The 16,990-nt window shown below is 38.4% G+C and overlaps 2 protein-coding genes and 1 pseudogene across 3 annotated transcripts in view; 2 read left to right on the top strand and 1 right to left on the bottom strand.

The window, feature by feature from the left end:
• Window positions 1-57: 57 nt before the first annotated feature.
• On the top strand, window positions 58-2,142 carry LOC136665613 (serine/threonine-protein kinase pim-2-like). Its single transcript, XM_066643261.1, has 5 exons — window positions 58-63; window positions 260-487; window positions 771-948; window positions 1,073-1,249; window positions 1,446-2,142. Exons 1-5 carry the CDS (start codon window positions 58-60, stop codon window positions 1,541-1,543), a joined length of 687 nt encoding a protein of 228 aa, XP_066499358.1. The 3' UTR covers window positions 1,544-2,142.
• A 1,448-nt stretch (window positions 2,143-3,590) lies between these two features.
• Window positions 3,591-5,068, top strand: LOC136665916 (prolyl-tRNA synthetase associated domain-containing protein 1-like; annotated as a pseudogene).
• Window positions 5,069-8,885: 3,817 nt separating this feature from the next.
• The window catches only part of LOC136665913 (uncharacterized), a 34,983-nt gene continuing 26,878 nt past the window's right edge, over window positions 8,886-16,990 (bottom strand). The window contains exons 6-8 of one of the 2 annotated variants that reach the window (XR_010795323.1): window positions 13,686-13,796; window positions 10,966-11,073; window positions 8,886-9,997 (exon numbers count right to left, since the gene is read on the bottom strand). The gene's annotated coding sequence lies outside the window, so the exon portion shown is untranslated. Of the gene's footprint in view, window positions 9,998-10,965; window positions 11,074-13,685; window positions 13,797-14,471; window positions 15,874-16,990 lie in introns of those variants that run through there. The other variant, XR_010795324.1, reaches the window with a different exon arrangement.

Below are 16,990 nucleotides of genomic sequence, written 5' to 3' on the forward strand. Positions count from 1 at the left end.
ATAAGAGTGAGATCTTTCAGTTTAATGAGTAGGACAACTGCCTTCTGATGACATATCATGAAGGTGGGTTGTATGGACCAATGTAGAAGACAGACAGGTAAGATCATTGCTAAGTAAGTACCTCTGTGTCATTGCTAAGGCTCTTTAGCACCGTTAAGCTCTTTGCTGCCCCCTTGTGTAGATCCATGTGTTTGTTGCTGAGGAAATCGGACTTTACTACTTTTTGGACTGATATTAAAACAGCTGTGTTCTGTTACAGACAGTGGATGGAGAACAGAGGGAGGATCCTCTGGAAGTAGTGCTGATGTCCATCGCTGGGGCAAATGAGGATGATGCCACAGATACGCAGCGCTTCTCTGTTGGGATTCTGGACTGGCTAGAACTTCAGGATGAGGTGGTGGTGGTAATGGAGCGTCCAGTGCCATCCATGGACCTGGTAGATTACCTGGAGGCCAGAGGAGGATACTTAGATGAGGAGGAAGCCAAGGTGAGACACAATGCTGCTGTCGTTTTTACCACCAACACGTATCAAACCTTCCTCATCCAGTGATTGATTATTCATTAATAAATCAAATGTCCCTAAATGAACCAATTTATGTTCCACAGAATGGGTCAGTCGTATAAAACAGTCATTTAAAGCACTACCCAATGTATTTCAGCCCAAGTTTCAGAACAGTTTGTCCTGCGGTGCCAGAAAGCACATCGTCAAGAGCAGAACCTTTAATGTCCTGCTGTAATTGATTTAACTCCATCTTCTTTTTCACGTTCAGGAAATCCTGAAGCAGCTGGTCCAGGCCATGATCGACATCCACTCCAAAGGAGTCGTCCATCGAGACATCAAACTGGACAACATCCTAATCCAGAGTGTCCCTGAAGGTCTGCGTCTGTGGATCCTGGACTTTGGCTGTGGGAGCTTTTTAACAGAAGACCCCTACAGCGACTTTGGTGGTAAGGATTAGCAACGGACGCCACCACAACTTCACTTTCTAGAAAACAATCAAGTAACAGTCAATTGACAAAAAGTTTATGGCGTTCACCGGTTAAAGTTTAACTTCACTGTTCTACTCTGAAGGAACGGAAGTCTACTCTCCTCCCGAGTGGTTTGACGATCACGCTTACAACGCTGAGCCGTTCACAGTGTGGCAGATCGGAGTCACACTGTTCGTCCTTCTGAATGGAAGATTTCCCTTTAACAACCCCACGGATATCGTCAGCCAGGAGCTCTACATCCCCTGGTATCTTTCCCTAGGTAAGAATCACACACATAAACACAGTAACACAGTAGTACATGATCATTTCACGTCCAGAATGTCCCTAGTTTGAAAAGTGTTCGTCAAGTCTCAAAGCAGATGACACATAATAAACAAACTATTCATTAATAGACAGAATAGAAGCCACTAGACACAGAGTAAAACATCTCACTGTCTGTCTTTGTCTCTCTGCAGGCTGTCGGGATCTGCTGGAATGCTGTTTGGACAAACGGCCACGATCCAGACCTTCCCTGGAGAACATCCTGCAGCACCCCTGGTTCACAAACATCTAGCCAGCATCAGGATTTTACATGTTTAGGATATATTTCTCACAGTATTGTAAAAATGGGCGTTCTCCGTTTACAGTTTAGGCACACCACACATTTCGACAATATTTTAGCTGAGCGTTAGAGAACAGAGTTTGTAGCTAATCAAACATACAACACTGTAAACTCACAGGTAAGACTGGTTAAACCATCTGCTCTGACCCACAACGTCTCTATGTCAAAACCATGGGTAAGTATAACATGTAGAGGCTGGTAAATGTGCAGACGCAGACTGGTCCCAAAATAATTTGGTACGAGATCAGATAGTCATAAAGTGTGTACTAAATATATTCATTAGTATTCACATGACATTCTGGCTATCCAGCATGAAAAATCACCCTTACAACTTTTCCTAAACCTAATCCTAATCTAAATCTAATACTAATCTAAACCTAATCCTAATCTAAACCTAATCCTAACCTAACCTTAATCCTAATCTAAATCTAATACTAATCTAAACCTAATCTCAATCTAAACTTAATCCTAATCTAAACCTAATACTAATCTAAACTTAATCCTGATCTAAACTTAATCCTAATCTAAACCTAATTCTGATCTAAACCTAATCCTAATTTAAACCTAATTCTAATCTAAACTTAATCCTAATCTAAACCTAATTCTAACTTTCAAAACAAGAAACTGCATTGTTTTTCTCTACGTTTACACTATCGCTAATAAATAAACTTAAAATGACAATAATATAGTTTATCACAACTATTCTATTCAGTTATTTATTAATTTATTAGTTTATTAGAGAATATGTCAAACACACACAAAAAAAAATGGCAATTGTGACAGGCCTAGCCCTAACCTTAACCTTATACCTGAACCTAACTTAATTTTAAGTTCAAAAAGGTTAGAAATGGCTAGTTTTGTACTTAATTAATGCTATTGGTAATATCTAAAGCTAACCCTAAACCTATCCTTAAATCTAACCCTAAAAAACCCTATTCTTAACAGTAAACCTATCCTTAATTTTAATAAATTGAACGTAGCTCAAATTGTACTTTGTTTGCGTAATTGTTTCAGCCGTTATGGTCAAATATCAATATTTTATACATAAACCGGTATAAACACACTGCCGTTCAAATAAACATAATAAACTTAACAAATTATAAACTGTTGCATGTTGTGTCTGGATTATTTTAATGCATTATCTACAGCACTTCCTACAAACCCAACTCCAACAGTAGGAACCTTAACACACACTAGAAACCAGATAATCCGATTAAATCAGTTTCAGCCTCACACCACTGGCTGCCTGCTGTAAAGTGAATTCTCCCATTTTGAGAACAGAATAACAAACCATCAGAATAAAAAGATTCGGAGCCCAGTCTTTCTACACAGAAACTAAGCTGATTTTTTTAAAAATCACTTAAACAGCTTTTCCATATAAACTCCATCACAATTAAGTTATAACGAGTGTTGCAGACAGCCTGGACTTCTTTACCACTGAGGTCCACAGACAACAGAGGTCATATACCTCATTTCCAAAGGCTTGTAGTCTGTCCATACTGAGTCAATTCAGCTACACTGTGTGGACACATACGTTCAGCTGTGCATATACACTAAAGAAAGAAGTGAGCTTTTGGGGCTTCTAAATTTACTCACATTTCCTTTTTCTAAAAGTCTTCATATTTAATTCTGAAAAGGCTTCCCTACTGCACTGCACTGGAGACACAAGGTCAGTCTAAGATGGCTCCCTACTCCCTACAAAATGCACTATGTCCAAAAAGTATGGCCAAAGAACACCTGTTTGGGTATGGTTTTGACAGTCCTACACACACTGAACTAAATGTCAGCTAATTTGACAGATAGATAGAGATGTAGACATTCGAGTCTTCAAGGGCCTAGGAAATATAAGGGAAATATTGGGCCTTGGGAACTACATCCATTTGGTGTGTGTATGTGTGTATGCGCGCATCTCTCACACACCTGTGTATATATATATATATATATATATATATATATATATATATATACATACTATAGTCAACTATAGTTGACTAGTTCTTTGCGCATGCGCATTTGCCGAGTGAACATGGCTCGATGTCAAATGATTTCTTCTGCGCTAGTTAGTACCCAAAGTTACAAACACCGTCCCCTGTCCTAAACTGCTTACTTTATGTCTAAATTAGAGCAGGCTGGGACATGGCCACCGGTGTGAAGCACCATACTGAAAATAAACTGAACTATACTTCACCAGCGCACTCTGTAGTGTAGGGAGCAGGGAGGCATTTGGGTTTGACTCTCCAGTCAGCAGTGAACGCACTGTAAGAGTTTAATTACACACTACAGAGATTTACTTTATTTTTGTAGGTCATCTGACCTGCTCTTTACGCGATGTCCTCCCCAGAACTTCGGACAGACTTAAGAGAGTTTTCTAAAAAGCCTGAATATTGAGTTTGACTGCGTGGAGCACCCTGAGGTAAATTCATTCATTCATCATCATCATGAAATAAACACTGAGAATTATTTTGATAATTATTCTGTTCATCGCTGTGGACCCATGGAATACCTCTGTCCATAACACATTCAGCCCCGTTTTTTCCGTCCTCTTCAGTCTGTAACTCACTCAGTTAACCGCCAAACAGCTGCAGTGTATTTTCAGAAGAAGAAAAAGGGCCTGTGGCTGGTCTCTGTTCGTCATGACTGACAAGTGAACCTCTGTGACCTGGCCAAGAAGCTGGGTGTGGGGAGCGGAAACCTGCGCTTTGCCGATGAGGGAGTGATGCTGGAGAAGCTGAAGGTGGGCCAGGGCTGTGCCACAGCTCTGTCTCTGTTCTGTGATAAAGACCAGAGCGTGAAGTTCGTTCTGGACAGTGACCTTGTCAATGGAAGCCACAAGAGAGTGTACTTCCACCCCATGACCAACGCTGCCACCATGGGACTTAGTCCAGAAGATCTGATGAAGTTTCTGAGAGAAACAGGACACGAACCATTGCTACACAGCTTTGATTAGATGTTAGCTCTGATGAACTGTCCTATGAACTATGAACTGTTACCTGGGGGCTGTTTTTATCAAACGGACGCTGTTTAATCAGATTTTTGTGTGAACTTTCGCCCTCTGTCATTTTTCATTTTCAAGTGCACCTTTAATAATAATGTCAATAAAAAGAAGCCAAAGAACAGTGAGAACGCAAATCTCATTTTGGGTCTCCACAGTCCACTACAGGCTGAAAAGCATTTGCAACAAGCATCACTTATCTCAGTACTGGTGGGGCAATCCTTTTTTTTTTAGTAAAAGTCATTGAGAATAAAATGACTATGTCTAAAAACATGAAAGCTGATAGTCTTCAAAATATTAAATAAATAATTAATAAGCATCAGTTCTTGGTTACAGAAACCCATTGAGGCAAATATATATAGGTAGCTAGCCAATGCTGGTCTTGGTAAGCTAACCTCTTGCTAGCCTGCTAGTCTTGGTAAACTAGTCTCTTAAATGAAATTGCTGATTGAGTTTTTCTGATTTAGCAGATAGCAAGCAACTGTGAGATTACACATTGATTTAATAGTTGCTTAAATGTTTCAATTCTATTACTGTCAATAAAAATATGAAAATCGTCAAAAATTACCAGACTTTAGGTAGTCCTTTGGTCCAGATGTGTGCTTTCAGTAGTGGGTGAGTGTCAGGTTTCTAGAAATCATCTGGACATATACTGTACATGTGATGGAGGAATGAACAATGCAAGGGGTGAGGTCTCAATAGCCCTTCAGTGTGTAATGTGCCATGTGCACTGAGGAGCAGCTTTGCAATTCAACTATTTTAGTATCATATCTAATGATTTTAGCCAAGATTATGCTTCAGTATATTTTTTACTAACTATATGTACGTTTCTCACATTTAGCAGAATATTCCCATTTCCCAACATTGAAAATTCAACTCTGAGACTATAGATTAATTTGATTCTTCATCTTAGAGTTGCAGTTGTTTTTTAAATAATGTTTGCTCATTTTAGGGGTTAAAACTAGGGTGACCAGATCTGAGATGGTGAAAAAGAGGACAGTTACGTTCTCATCCGAGAACTTACATTTACGTTTCAGCATAGCTGCTCGAGATGAGGGTAGGTACATGAGCTTTGCCTGACGTAATCAAGGACTACTGACGTGCAGACTGACCAATTAAATGTTTACAGAAAAGGATATCGACCAATAACAGTAGCTCTACAGTCAGACCATCCAATCCGAAGATTTTAGCAAATATATACCTGTGGTGGTCCTGTCATTTTAATGCTATTGCTGATCAATATATGCAGCTGGCTCACTGCCAATTCCACTGAGCGATGTGTCGTAGGATAATGAATATAGTTCCTGTCGCAACGCATGCAGAGTTCAATGATAAGAGACAGTTATGCATATTTTCAACAAATACCTAAATCACCACTAATTCAAAAATTTTTTAATGCATATTACTTCAATATTACTGCTCATAAATCAGTAAACTAACAAGATTCAAAAACATTTGGTCAATCGTATTTATAAGTGAAGAAATGTAATTTACAAAACAGGATATTTCACATTTAAAATACTCTTTATATAGACATGAAAACAGTCAGTAACATGAAGGCATTTTAACGATTCACCCTGTTCACATTAACTTTATCCTATTTACAACAAAATGGGCGGTGCATATTGCTACATAGATTTTTAAAAAAGTCATTTCCAAGGTGGATTTGAAGCTTAAATTAAAGATAAACACTTTGCACAGTGGCCTGATTACCCATTCCATCCGTTTCATCTGTGTTTATCTGTTTAGAGCCTGAGGTGTCACTTACGTGCATGTATTTGATACTTCAATGAGCGCAGTCAAAAAAGCCAAATAGAATGTGTCATTTTAAGCAACAAAACTTAAGGAATATAATTAACATATAGATTGTGTTTAGTTAACTCTTTTTAAACAAAGCATGGATAAACTCTCACAACTCCAAAGAAGCTCTCGCACATAAACACTGCGACTTCAACAGTATAGTAAGCTTTATGCATCATTAAACAGTGATAGGATTCATGGTAGCACACTGTGCAGAGTGAAACAAATCAGTACAGTATCAGAACTGAGTGTGAACATGCCTGTGCCGTGACTCCTCTATCAGAAGATTTAAACCAGGAACAACATAAACCATGCCAGTAGATTTCCAGCCCAGTGGCTGGATGGCCACGAAGCGGCCTGTAGAAAGAGACTATGTTACGCGCTTTCTTGTTGTTTTATGTTTATTGCTGTGGATTTAACAGAACTACTTCCTGCTGGTCCATTTAAGTATTGCAGTATTACAGCCTGCTTTCATTATTACTTAGCTCTATAAAACACCGACCCAAACTCTGCCAAGAACATTTGTATATTTGATATAATTTCCTAGGCCCTGCACCAGAAACACAACTAAAAAGTATACAAGCATTAGAAGCTCAGAATACATTTTGTGATTCTGAAAATAATGACTTCAGGAAACCAAAATTTAAACCACGTCAACTCAGTAATCAGCATTATGTCGATGTGATTTACACAAGTCAGCTCTTTAGAAAGGTAAGGTTTGAGACAGCTGTCATGATTAGTCCGTGTATCACGTAAAGCACTGCCTACAGCATCCTGTTACCAAATTAACATTAATGCTCCAAAAGGAATAGAGTTCTGTTAGTTAACAACAGCTATCTTTTATTGCTTGTTACTGATTGTACGTCTTCAAAACAGCGGATTTCTCATCAATACAGCGATATATAATAAACACATTCTTATCACAAGATCTTACCTAACCTCGCAACACTAACACAAACACTAACATGTTACCACAGGCTGTACACCTAAAACCGCACTGCTTTTCTTTAGTCCGGCATACTAGTTGTTATAGAGTTGAGACAAATGTGTACTTTCCCACAATTCCAAATAAGTGGACACTCTATTAAGGCTTATTAGGCCTACAACTTTTCAAACTCTTTTTTCTGTTTGTAATGAAAGTAACTATACCATCCAAACGTTGATCTATGTATGTGCATAGTGGTATACAGTACATGCTTCTGCCAACCAGGCCTTTTTTTAACATTATAAACATTATTATAATTCACATATAAACAAACCATACATACTACAGAGCAGAGTAGTATTAAAAAAAGCTATCATCTCTAGAAAACATGTTCTGATATGTTCATCATGCCTTTAGTGGAAAAATAATGGGGCTCTGGAGCAGAAATTCACCTCAAATGGATAGTTCAGTGAGACACTTTTTCCATTTAACCCAAGTTAAAGACCAAGTATTTGTCTGTTCTGACTACAATGTCCGCAGCTGAAGTACACAATATTTACAGTTTTAAAAAAATCTGAGTAAAACCACTGCCCTCCAGGCACAAGGATAATCGGCTGTGATTAATAATAATTAAAAATGGTTAGTAACTGTTTGATGGGAACAGGGCTGAATGGGGAAAACAACATTGTGATTTTTCTGATCAATATTGAGATTATGACATAAATTGCAATGAAACTGCAAGAAGATCTGGTCTTAATTCTGAGCGTTGGATGTAGTGTGTCGGACTGTAATTTAGATAGCACAGTACATGGTTAGCAAACAGCTTCATTCCAAAATGTTAAGACATCGTTCTTGATCATATAGATACAATATAAATACATGTCCAGTAATGATTTTGTCTTTCCATGTTTAAATGCGGAACAGGTCAGAAATCTATTTCTGTATTCTGTTGCACATTAAAACCTTTTTTGCATATTTACTGAGCCTCAAGAGTGAAAGGCCAAGAGAGTATAAAAACAGTAGACAATACTGCTCATAGTTCTAACACAGAGTTGTGAGCCTATAATACAATAGCATTTGCATTTCATGCCCCATCAACTCTCTTGAAAACAAAAACAAAACAAAAAAATACAATGGATTCCAAAGACACAGTAAAACATGGTATTGCCGACTTTACGGAAACAAAACAAAAATCTGTATTTGGTTTTTAATTACAGTTTTATTGGAAATCTTTCAAAACTCTAACTGTTTCACACCACCATTCCAAAACAACGTAAACCTGCCTACCGCAATTGTGAGCTGAATAAAGGCCATTTTAGGCAGAAATAATTTTTCTTAAAAAGTAAACGAATGGCTGCCTCAGATTACAGACTTTTCTGAAAAAACACTTATCTGCATGCGGACGTTTTAAAGGATAGAAAGAAATGAACCAGTGAAAGCTGAGAGAAGTAATAGGTGGTGAAGATTGACTGAATGACAATGGAAAGCATGAAAATGTAATTATTTATTTAATTTTTTAACATTGAAATGTCAACAATAACATAGACTATGTAGCGTTTGTGATAATCATTGCAACAATCCATCGTAATATCACGTGTATTCCCCTTACACCCCTCTATCTTTGTGCCAGTAAATATATAAAATATATAGATATAATAAAACTGACTCTATAAAATTGACCTAATTTTTCATGTAGCTCTTTAAATATAGTTGCAGTAACATAAAACTATGATAATTACATGTTGTTTAGCTGTGTTTACTTTAGCGTGCGGCCTGCAGTCTCATATCTGTACCAGAGTAATCAGATCTATTGCCTGTGTCACTTTATAAACAAGCTTCACAGGTATAAATATAATTAATTCATTATTTTAATTGTAAATGAAACATAGGACAATCCCGACAAATGGAATTATAAGAAATAACCAAGAAAGCTGCCAAACTAGGTGTATTACTCATCCACAGCCCCATGTAAAATCAGAACAAACACTAATGTAAAGTTAATTCTGTTTTGATAGAAAAAATATTTTAACAAGGACACGTGGTGTCACTGAGTCAAAGCACGGTATAGCGCCCCTTCTGGAGCATTTTGCTAACAGTAAGTGAGTATGTGAGTGAGTGAGTGAGTGAGTGACTGAGTGAGTGACTGACTGAGTGAGACTGTAAATTAAGTTACAAGCTGGTACCATGAGGTATTTCATACCTGAAAAGAAGCTTAAATTGCACCCACTACAAGCCTATTAACTGATTGCGCAGGTTAACAGTGGGTAAACAGATGGTCATAGTGAAAGAAAATATGGTTTACTTTCATTTTGACGGTGGTAAACCACTATAATTTAAAGTAATTTCATATGTTTTCTCCATACTTTATGTTGGTGCAGTTGCAACTAGTAATTAATTAAAAAGCTTGTTCCATCTTTTAATGGTTAAAGATTTGAATAAAATACATGGTATGCTTAAATATTTTAACCATTACTTTGCCCTCAAAGACAAATCTCTTATATAGCGATAATAAGAGAAAGAAGTTCACATTCACACCCAATTCCTCAGTCCATGATTTACCATAAGCATATTGCTGTTGAATAATATCTGCATTCATTTATGCATTCATAGCCCCCAGCCGACACACTCCACCTTCAATCGCCAGTGATTGTCCAGCGACAGCTCCAAGAGGCAGTCTGGATATATGAGTCTGAAGAGAGACAGAGAGAAAGAGTGAGACAGTATGAGAATGTGAATGAATCTGTAAGTAGTAGAATAGGGCAGAGCTGCTCACTGTATTATAGTTCTTCAGAACCAGGAACAAACAATAGTGTGGTCACTTTGTTGTTCATGTGGCTGGGGCTTAGGAAACAACCTTTTCATATTAAACACAGCAGAAGCCAGCAAGCTAACTTACAAACCACATTTGGTGAAAAAGAATAAAAACTTGCCTACTAATAAGGAAAGCAGCCATTATGTTTAGTGGTTTGTGGCTGCCCGGGGCATGGGAATTCACAAGGAGATGGAAAAAAGAGACCATGAAAAATTAGCAAATACTGGTAAATTTGTACTGGTAAAGTAAATTTGTAAAAGTAAGTCAAGAAACTGAATGACCCTCATAGTGCCCTGACATGAATATCATTAGAATCTGTGGTGAGAAATTACACTTGGTCTACATGCAAGACAACAAGGTTCCAGGACTACACGCATTCTGTGAGGAAAACAAAAAAACTTGGGCAAGGGGTGCCTGCCCAGTCCATCCATCCATCCATTATCTGTAACCCTTATCCAGTTCAGGGTCTTGGTGGGTCCAGAGCCTACCTGGAATCATAGGGCGCAAGGCAGGAATACACCCTGGAGGGGGCGCCAGTCCTTCACAAGGCAACACACACTCACACATTCACTCACACACTCACACCTACGGACAATTTTGAGTCGCCAATCCACTACCAAAGTTTGTTTTTGGACTGTGGAAGGAAACCGCAGCACCCGGAGGAAACTACCTGATGGAAATTTACCATGATGATACAGCATCTTATGAACATGTGCATCCCCCCCAAAAAAAACACAGTCCTGTCTTCCTTTTTTGACACTGTTCTCACTATTCATTATAATTTGTTGCACAGACACAATCCTCAATTCAGAATAGTCCTCTGTTAAAGAAAATAGAACACATACCCAGCAGAGCCCAGAAACCATCAGAGCTCTGATCATCTCCACATCTACAGCATCTCAGAACAATGACTCCACCCAGTACACCATCCTCACTGGCCAGACATGGAGAGCCTGTAAAACACACACACACAGTAAGTCAAATTAGCCTATGGTCGCTCCATTTTCACCACCAATAAGCACCAGTTTTAATATAGAAATATATAATAATAAAAAAAACTCAATCACAGATCAGTCACACACAGTGGCATCAATCTTCCTAGGAGACATGTGAAGCCAAACTGCCACTTTAAAAACGTCCATTAAACCAATGTAATTGGATTCTCAATGCAATGGAGGAAAATGCCAGCTGCCCAAGTCTGTCATGATTTTTATGCAAGTAAAAGCAAATGCATGTCATTCCATTGGTCATAGTATAGTACAGTTTGACTTTTTGTATGATTTTCTACTCCTGTAAGTGACAGTTTGGCTGAAATTTCCACAGATGACTTTGCCAAGAAAATTTGATCTGCTGTAAAAGTGTTTTGTGAGTTAATTTCCCTGTAATTAAATAACAAAAATCTCATTACTAACTGGGGCTAGCAGTGATTGTAAAAAGATGTAGTGCACTCTAATATGTGTGAAGCTTCTAATTTGTATATCCACTGACCCTGGACCATCTACTTATTGCCCCACTGGTACAAGACATTGAGTATCTATGGGGTACGTTTCAAGGCTAAGATTCACAGAGAAGATGCAAATCTGTGATGAAAGCTAACAGATAACACAATACACATTAACTCAGTGTCCACTCCCTGTTTCAGAGTATTGCTTCTTAAAAAAGACAAAGTACTTAATCGTTTTCTTATGTTTTTTTTTTTAAAGACCATGACACACAAAATCAACTGTCAGCTGTCAGATACCGTCAGGCCATTTGTGGCTTACTGTCGCCTGTAGTTTGTGTCGTGTATCCAATGCCTTTGGCTGTAAGAGTCATTCCTTGTCTGCGCTGCCGACTGACCATGTGGAGCTGGCACTGTGAGGCCGTAAGAGAGCTCCACAGAGAAGAAGCCAAATAAAATATAGCAAGCAAAAAGCACTCTTAACAAGGCACATTGTAGCACAATGGCTTTTCGATACCAGCACAAGTGACAATCAGTAACATCTTTGGTAATTTAAAAACTGAATTCAGGATTCAGTGAATATTCCAATATTCTAATATGATGAATTAAAATACTATAAGTTAAGGGGGGAAATATTTAATGCTGTATTATAATTGGATCCTGCACCATATCAGAATTACAGCGAAACCTCTACGGCTGCAACTAAAGTTTATTTTCATAATCAATTAGTCTCTATTATTTTTTCTCTATTAATCAAATAAATGGTTTTATCAAAAACATATAAAAGAAACAACACTATAAAAAAGCTCAAATTTAATGCATTTTCAACAAAAGTTAACAAACAATACCTTTTTTTTAAATAATAAAAAATAAGCATAAAATACAAAAGACAGTGTGAACAGGCGTTTACATTTTTACAAAATATTTTCAAGTTAAAATATTAAAATTATAAATGGTAATAAAAAAAATACAAATGCTTTTTGCATTATCAATGACTTACAGGCGTTGGACAATGAAACTGAAACACCTGGTTTTAGACCACAATAATTTATTAGTATGGTGTAGGGCCTCCTTTTGCGGCCAATACAGCGTCAATTCATCTTGGGAATGACATATTCAAGTCCTGCACAATGGTTAGAGGGATTTTAAGCCATTCTTCTTGCAGGATAGTGGCCAGGTCACTACGTGATGCTGGTGGAGGAAAACGTTTCCTGACTCGCTCCTCCAAAACACCCCAAAGTGGCTCAATAATATTTAGATCTGGTGACTGTGCAGGCCATGGGAGATGTTCAACTTCACTTTCATGTTCATTAAACCGATCTTTCACCAGTCTTGCTGTGTGTATTGGTGCATTGTCGTCCTGAAACACGGCACCGCATTCAGAATACAATGTTTGAACATTTGGATGCACATGGTCCTCCAGAATGGTTCGGTAGACCTTGGCAGTGATGTGCCCATCTAGCACAAGTATTGGGCCAAGGGAATGCCATGATCATGCTTCACTCTGGGCATGCAACTGTCTGAAGTCTGTCCGCTTCTTTGGGGCTTCTCCACACCGTAACTCTGCCGGATGTGGGGTAAACATTAAAGGTGGACTCAGATAACAATACATGTTTCACATTGTCCATAGCCCAAGATTTGCGCTCCTTGCACCATTGAAACTGACGTTTGGCATTGGCATGAGTGACCAAAGGTTTGGCTATAGCAGCATGGCCGTGTATATTGACCATGTGGAGCTCCCGACGGACAGTTCAGTTGTGTTTTCAGTTTCATTGTCCAACCCCTGTACATGTTTGATTTTGTTTAAAATGTAGTACATCATTTTAACCTAAATTTGAACAATTACAAGTGAAATCACATAAATAACATTTGAAATAAAGAACTGACTATTTTGACTGGGGATGCCCATATTTTCCCTTTTTCCAAAGGTCTCTGAACTTGACATGTTTCAAAATGCTGTAGGTGAATATAATCATTTCAGTTTGTATAATTTTCACAGAAGATGAAAAGCGATCCTAATTTGGCTTTAGATGGCACTAGTCCTTCCTCATTGGGATGGTGTGACTGGGTCCTATTTTTATACAGGAAATGTATGAGACCACGCCAAACTGACGCACTACTCACCGATAAACTTGTTTTGCATAGCCTCCAGGAGGGCTTGATGTGCATCGTCAGCCTGCACAGCAGTAGAACACTCTCTCGCTAGCATGGTGCGAATGAGATGCTCACGTCATCCTTAAAGAATCAACCAAAATTAGAAGAATCAGCTATAAGTTATAATCCTATAATATAATATTTGGTCTATCTAGTGTTGCTTATCGTCATTCCTTATCATAACTTGTATACAGCAGAACAAACTGATATTCTTCAACACAGATCTACATTAAGAACAGATATACAAACACTGTGAAACCAGTGAAGAATATACACTGAATACAGCCGACCATAAACACAAAGAGAAGAACTTCACATGATGCTAACTAGACAAGATAGCATAACAATGAACAGATGGGCATCAGGTGTGTGCATGAGTGTTAAATCAGCTGTATATAAATAGAAGAGAAACTAGAGCAGCTCCAGTCTAGGGTTAAGGTCCCAAAGCAGCATGAATGTAGTTATCATCTGACCCATACTTTTGGCCAGTAGATGGATGGAAGACCAAGTTAGATAATCAAAAACCTAATATTTTTAGCTCCTATTTTGAAAGTAACTTTTCAATATAGTAATTGGTAAATAATAAAGAGGTACAAAAACTTTGAAAGGCGGCATGGTGGTGCAGCAGGTAGTGTCGCAGTCACACAGCTCCAAGGACCTGGAGGTTGTGGGTTTGTGTCCCGCTCCGGGTGACTGTCTGTGAGGAGTGTGGTGTGTTCTCCTTGTGTTCGCGTGGGTTTCCTCCGGGTGCTTCGGTTTCCTCCCACAGTGCAAAAAACACACGTTGGTAGGTGAATTGGCGACTCATATACAGATTATTATTATGATTATTTTAATGCAGGGTTTGAGGAAGACGAGATGAAGGCTTTGCAACCAGTGCTGAGTGAGGATTAAATTTCCACTCCTTTGTGTATAGGGTTGCATTACCGTCTTTAGCCAGTGTGCCATCCACAGCTTTCTCCCTTATTCTACATAACTATAAAACACTAGTACTATCGACATGTACTGTGAGCGAATATTTAAATCAATGTACATTAATTATGGAATACTGACCTTTCTGGTACAAGTGCACATACACCCACTGATCTCTATTACAAGATTGGGGCAGTAAAGTGTTAATTAACAGGTTGGCTTCACAATCTCAGCATTGTCATTTGGAGTGGAGATAAAAGTCACCTGAAAGTCAGAAACAACTACATGGTGGGCTATTTATGTGGATACACCTTAATAAAATGAGAATGGTTGGTGATATTAACTTCCTGTTTGTGGCACATTAGTATAAGGGAGGGGGGAATCTTTTCAAGATGGGTGGTGACCATGGCGGCCATTTTGAATCCAACTTTTGTATTTTCAATGTGAAGAGGGTCATGTGACACATCAAACTTATTGGGAATTTTACAAGACAGACAATAGTGTGCTTGGTTTTAATGCAACTTTATTAAATGCAACTCTTTCATGAGTTATTTACAAGTTTCTGATCACTTATAAAATGGGTCAAAGTGCTGCCCATTGTGTTGGATTGTCAATGCAACCTTCTTCTCCCACTCTTCACACACTGACAGCAACAGAGCAGGAGAAATGCTAGCACAGGCTTCCAGTATCTGTAGTTTCACAGCATAGATAATTGCCTTCAGATGACCCCAAAGATAAAAGTCTAAGGGGGTCAGATCAGGAGACCTTGGGGGCCATTCAACTGGCCAACGATGACCAATCCACTTTCCAGATAACTGTTCATCTAGGAATGCTCTGACCTGACACCCATAATGTGGTGGTGCACCGTCTTGCTGGAAAAACTCAGGGAACGTGCCAGCTTCAGTGCATAAAGATGGAAACACATCATCATGTAGCAATTTCGCATATCCAGTGGCCTTGAGGATTCCATTGATGAAGAATGGCCCCACTGTCTTTGTACCCCATATACCACACCATACCATCAAGATGTGCAGCACCTGAAACTGCGGATACTGGAAGCCTGTGCTAGCATTTCTCCTGCGGTGTTGCTCTCAGTATGTGAAGAGTTAGTTAAAATCTTTAAAAACATTTCTTTAAATGAGCTCAGAGGAATCGAATACGGAAAAAAACAGGAGGCTTTCAAAGCTAGGAAACCCTATTTACATATGCAAATAAATTTGTATCCAAAAGGTATTCAGCTGGGATCCTAGAGAGAGAGAGAGAGAGAGAGAAAAAAATAAAAAAGAATGAATACATTACTAATGCACTATAGTTCAGAGCTCTACTCAGGGAGTGAACTACTGCAGTATTGATCTATTCATTTGCATTGCACTTTATTTTATATTGTATTCATTTATTATACCTTGTCCTTATTGTAGCATGTTTATAGTGTGTGTTTATTGTGTTTCCTATAACGTCCTGTTAACTGGTGTCTTGATTGGCTTTGAGAGTCTGTAACATCAACTACCCTCAGTGATCATTAAAGTTATCATTCTGTCTATCATACCGATATCCTGAAACAGTTCTGTTTGTGGCCGTGTCAACAGATGCCTTATATCAGATATCAGGTTCATTTTCAGATTATAGCGATCTGACATTCAAATAGCCAATTAACAGACCTACATACTTGTTTAAACTAATATTTCTATACGTACAATAAGTACTACCAGGTAATGTGCTCTGAAGAACTACAAATACAAGCTGTTTTCAATAGTAATATTTTGTGATGTGTTGTGAATACCAATATATTTTGACACGTCCATCTGTGTAACACCCTACTCCTGTTTAGCAGCATCCACATTTAAAACCAGGCTGCTTTTTGGTATGTGACACAACACAGGTCGGACAGTCAGAATGTGTGCGTGAGAACACGTGTTAAATACTAAAATACAGGTATAATCACAAGGTGACCCAAAAAATAAAACATAAAACATGACCCACAAGAAAAATGTAAGATAGGGCATTTGTGAGTAGATTTGGGTGTGTTGCAGCTGTACAAACTACTCTGCAGAGTTGAAATGGACATCCTACGTTCCAATCCAGTCATCTTGCAGGCTGTGGCTTTGAAGCTGCAGGTGACAGGACAAAGGGAAAGTGGAGATAGAGGTGGAGACTAAATGCGTATTAGTAAACTGTTGTGTAATAAGCAAAGTTGATGGTATATATTGACATCTAAATCACTATTAAGGCATTAGGGGATTTTACCCCCCTTGGATGTAACTTGTCTTTACTTTAATTGACAACCAGAGGGGGACTATAAGAAGAATATACGTCAAAACTGCTATTCATTCTCTTTAGTTTGGGGCAATGACACAAAACAATGG

The sequence above is a fragment of the Hoplias malabaricus genome, chromosome 14 (assembly GCF_029633855.1).
Source record: "Hoplias malabaricus isolate fHopMal1 chromosome 14, fHopMal1.hap1, whole genome shotgun sequence".
Taxonomy (NCBI): Eukaryota; Metazoa; Chordata; class Actinopteri; order Characiformes; family Erythrinidae; genus Hoplias; species Hoplias malabaricus.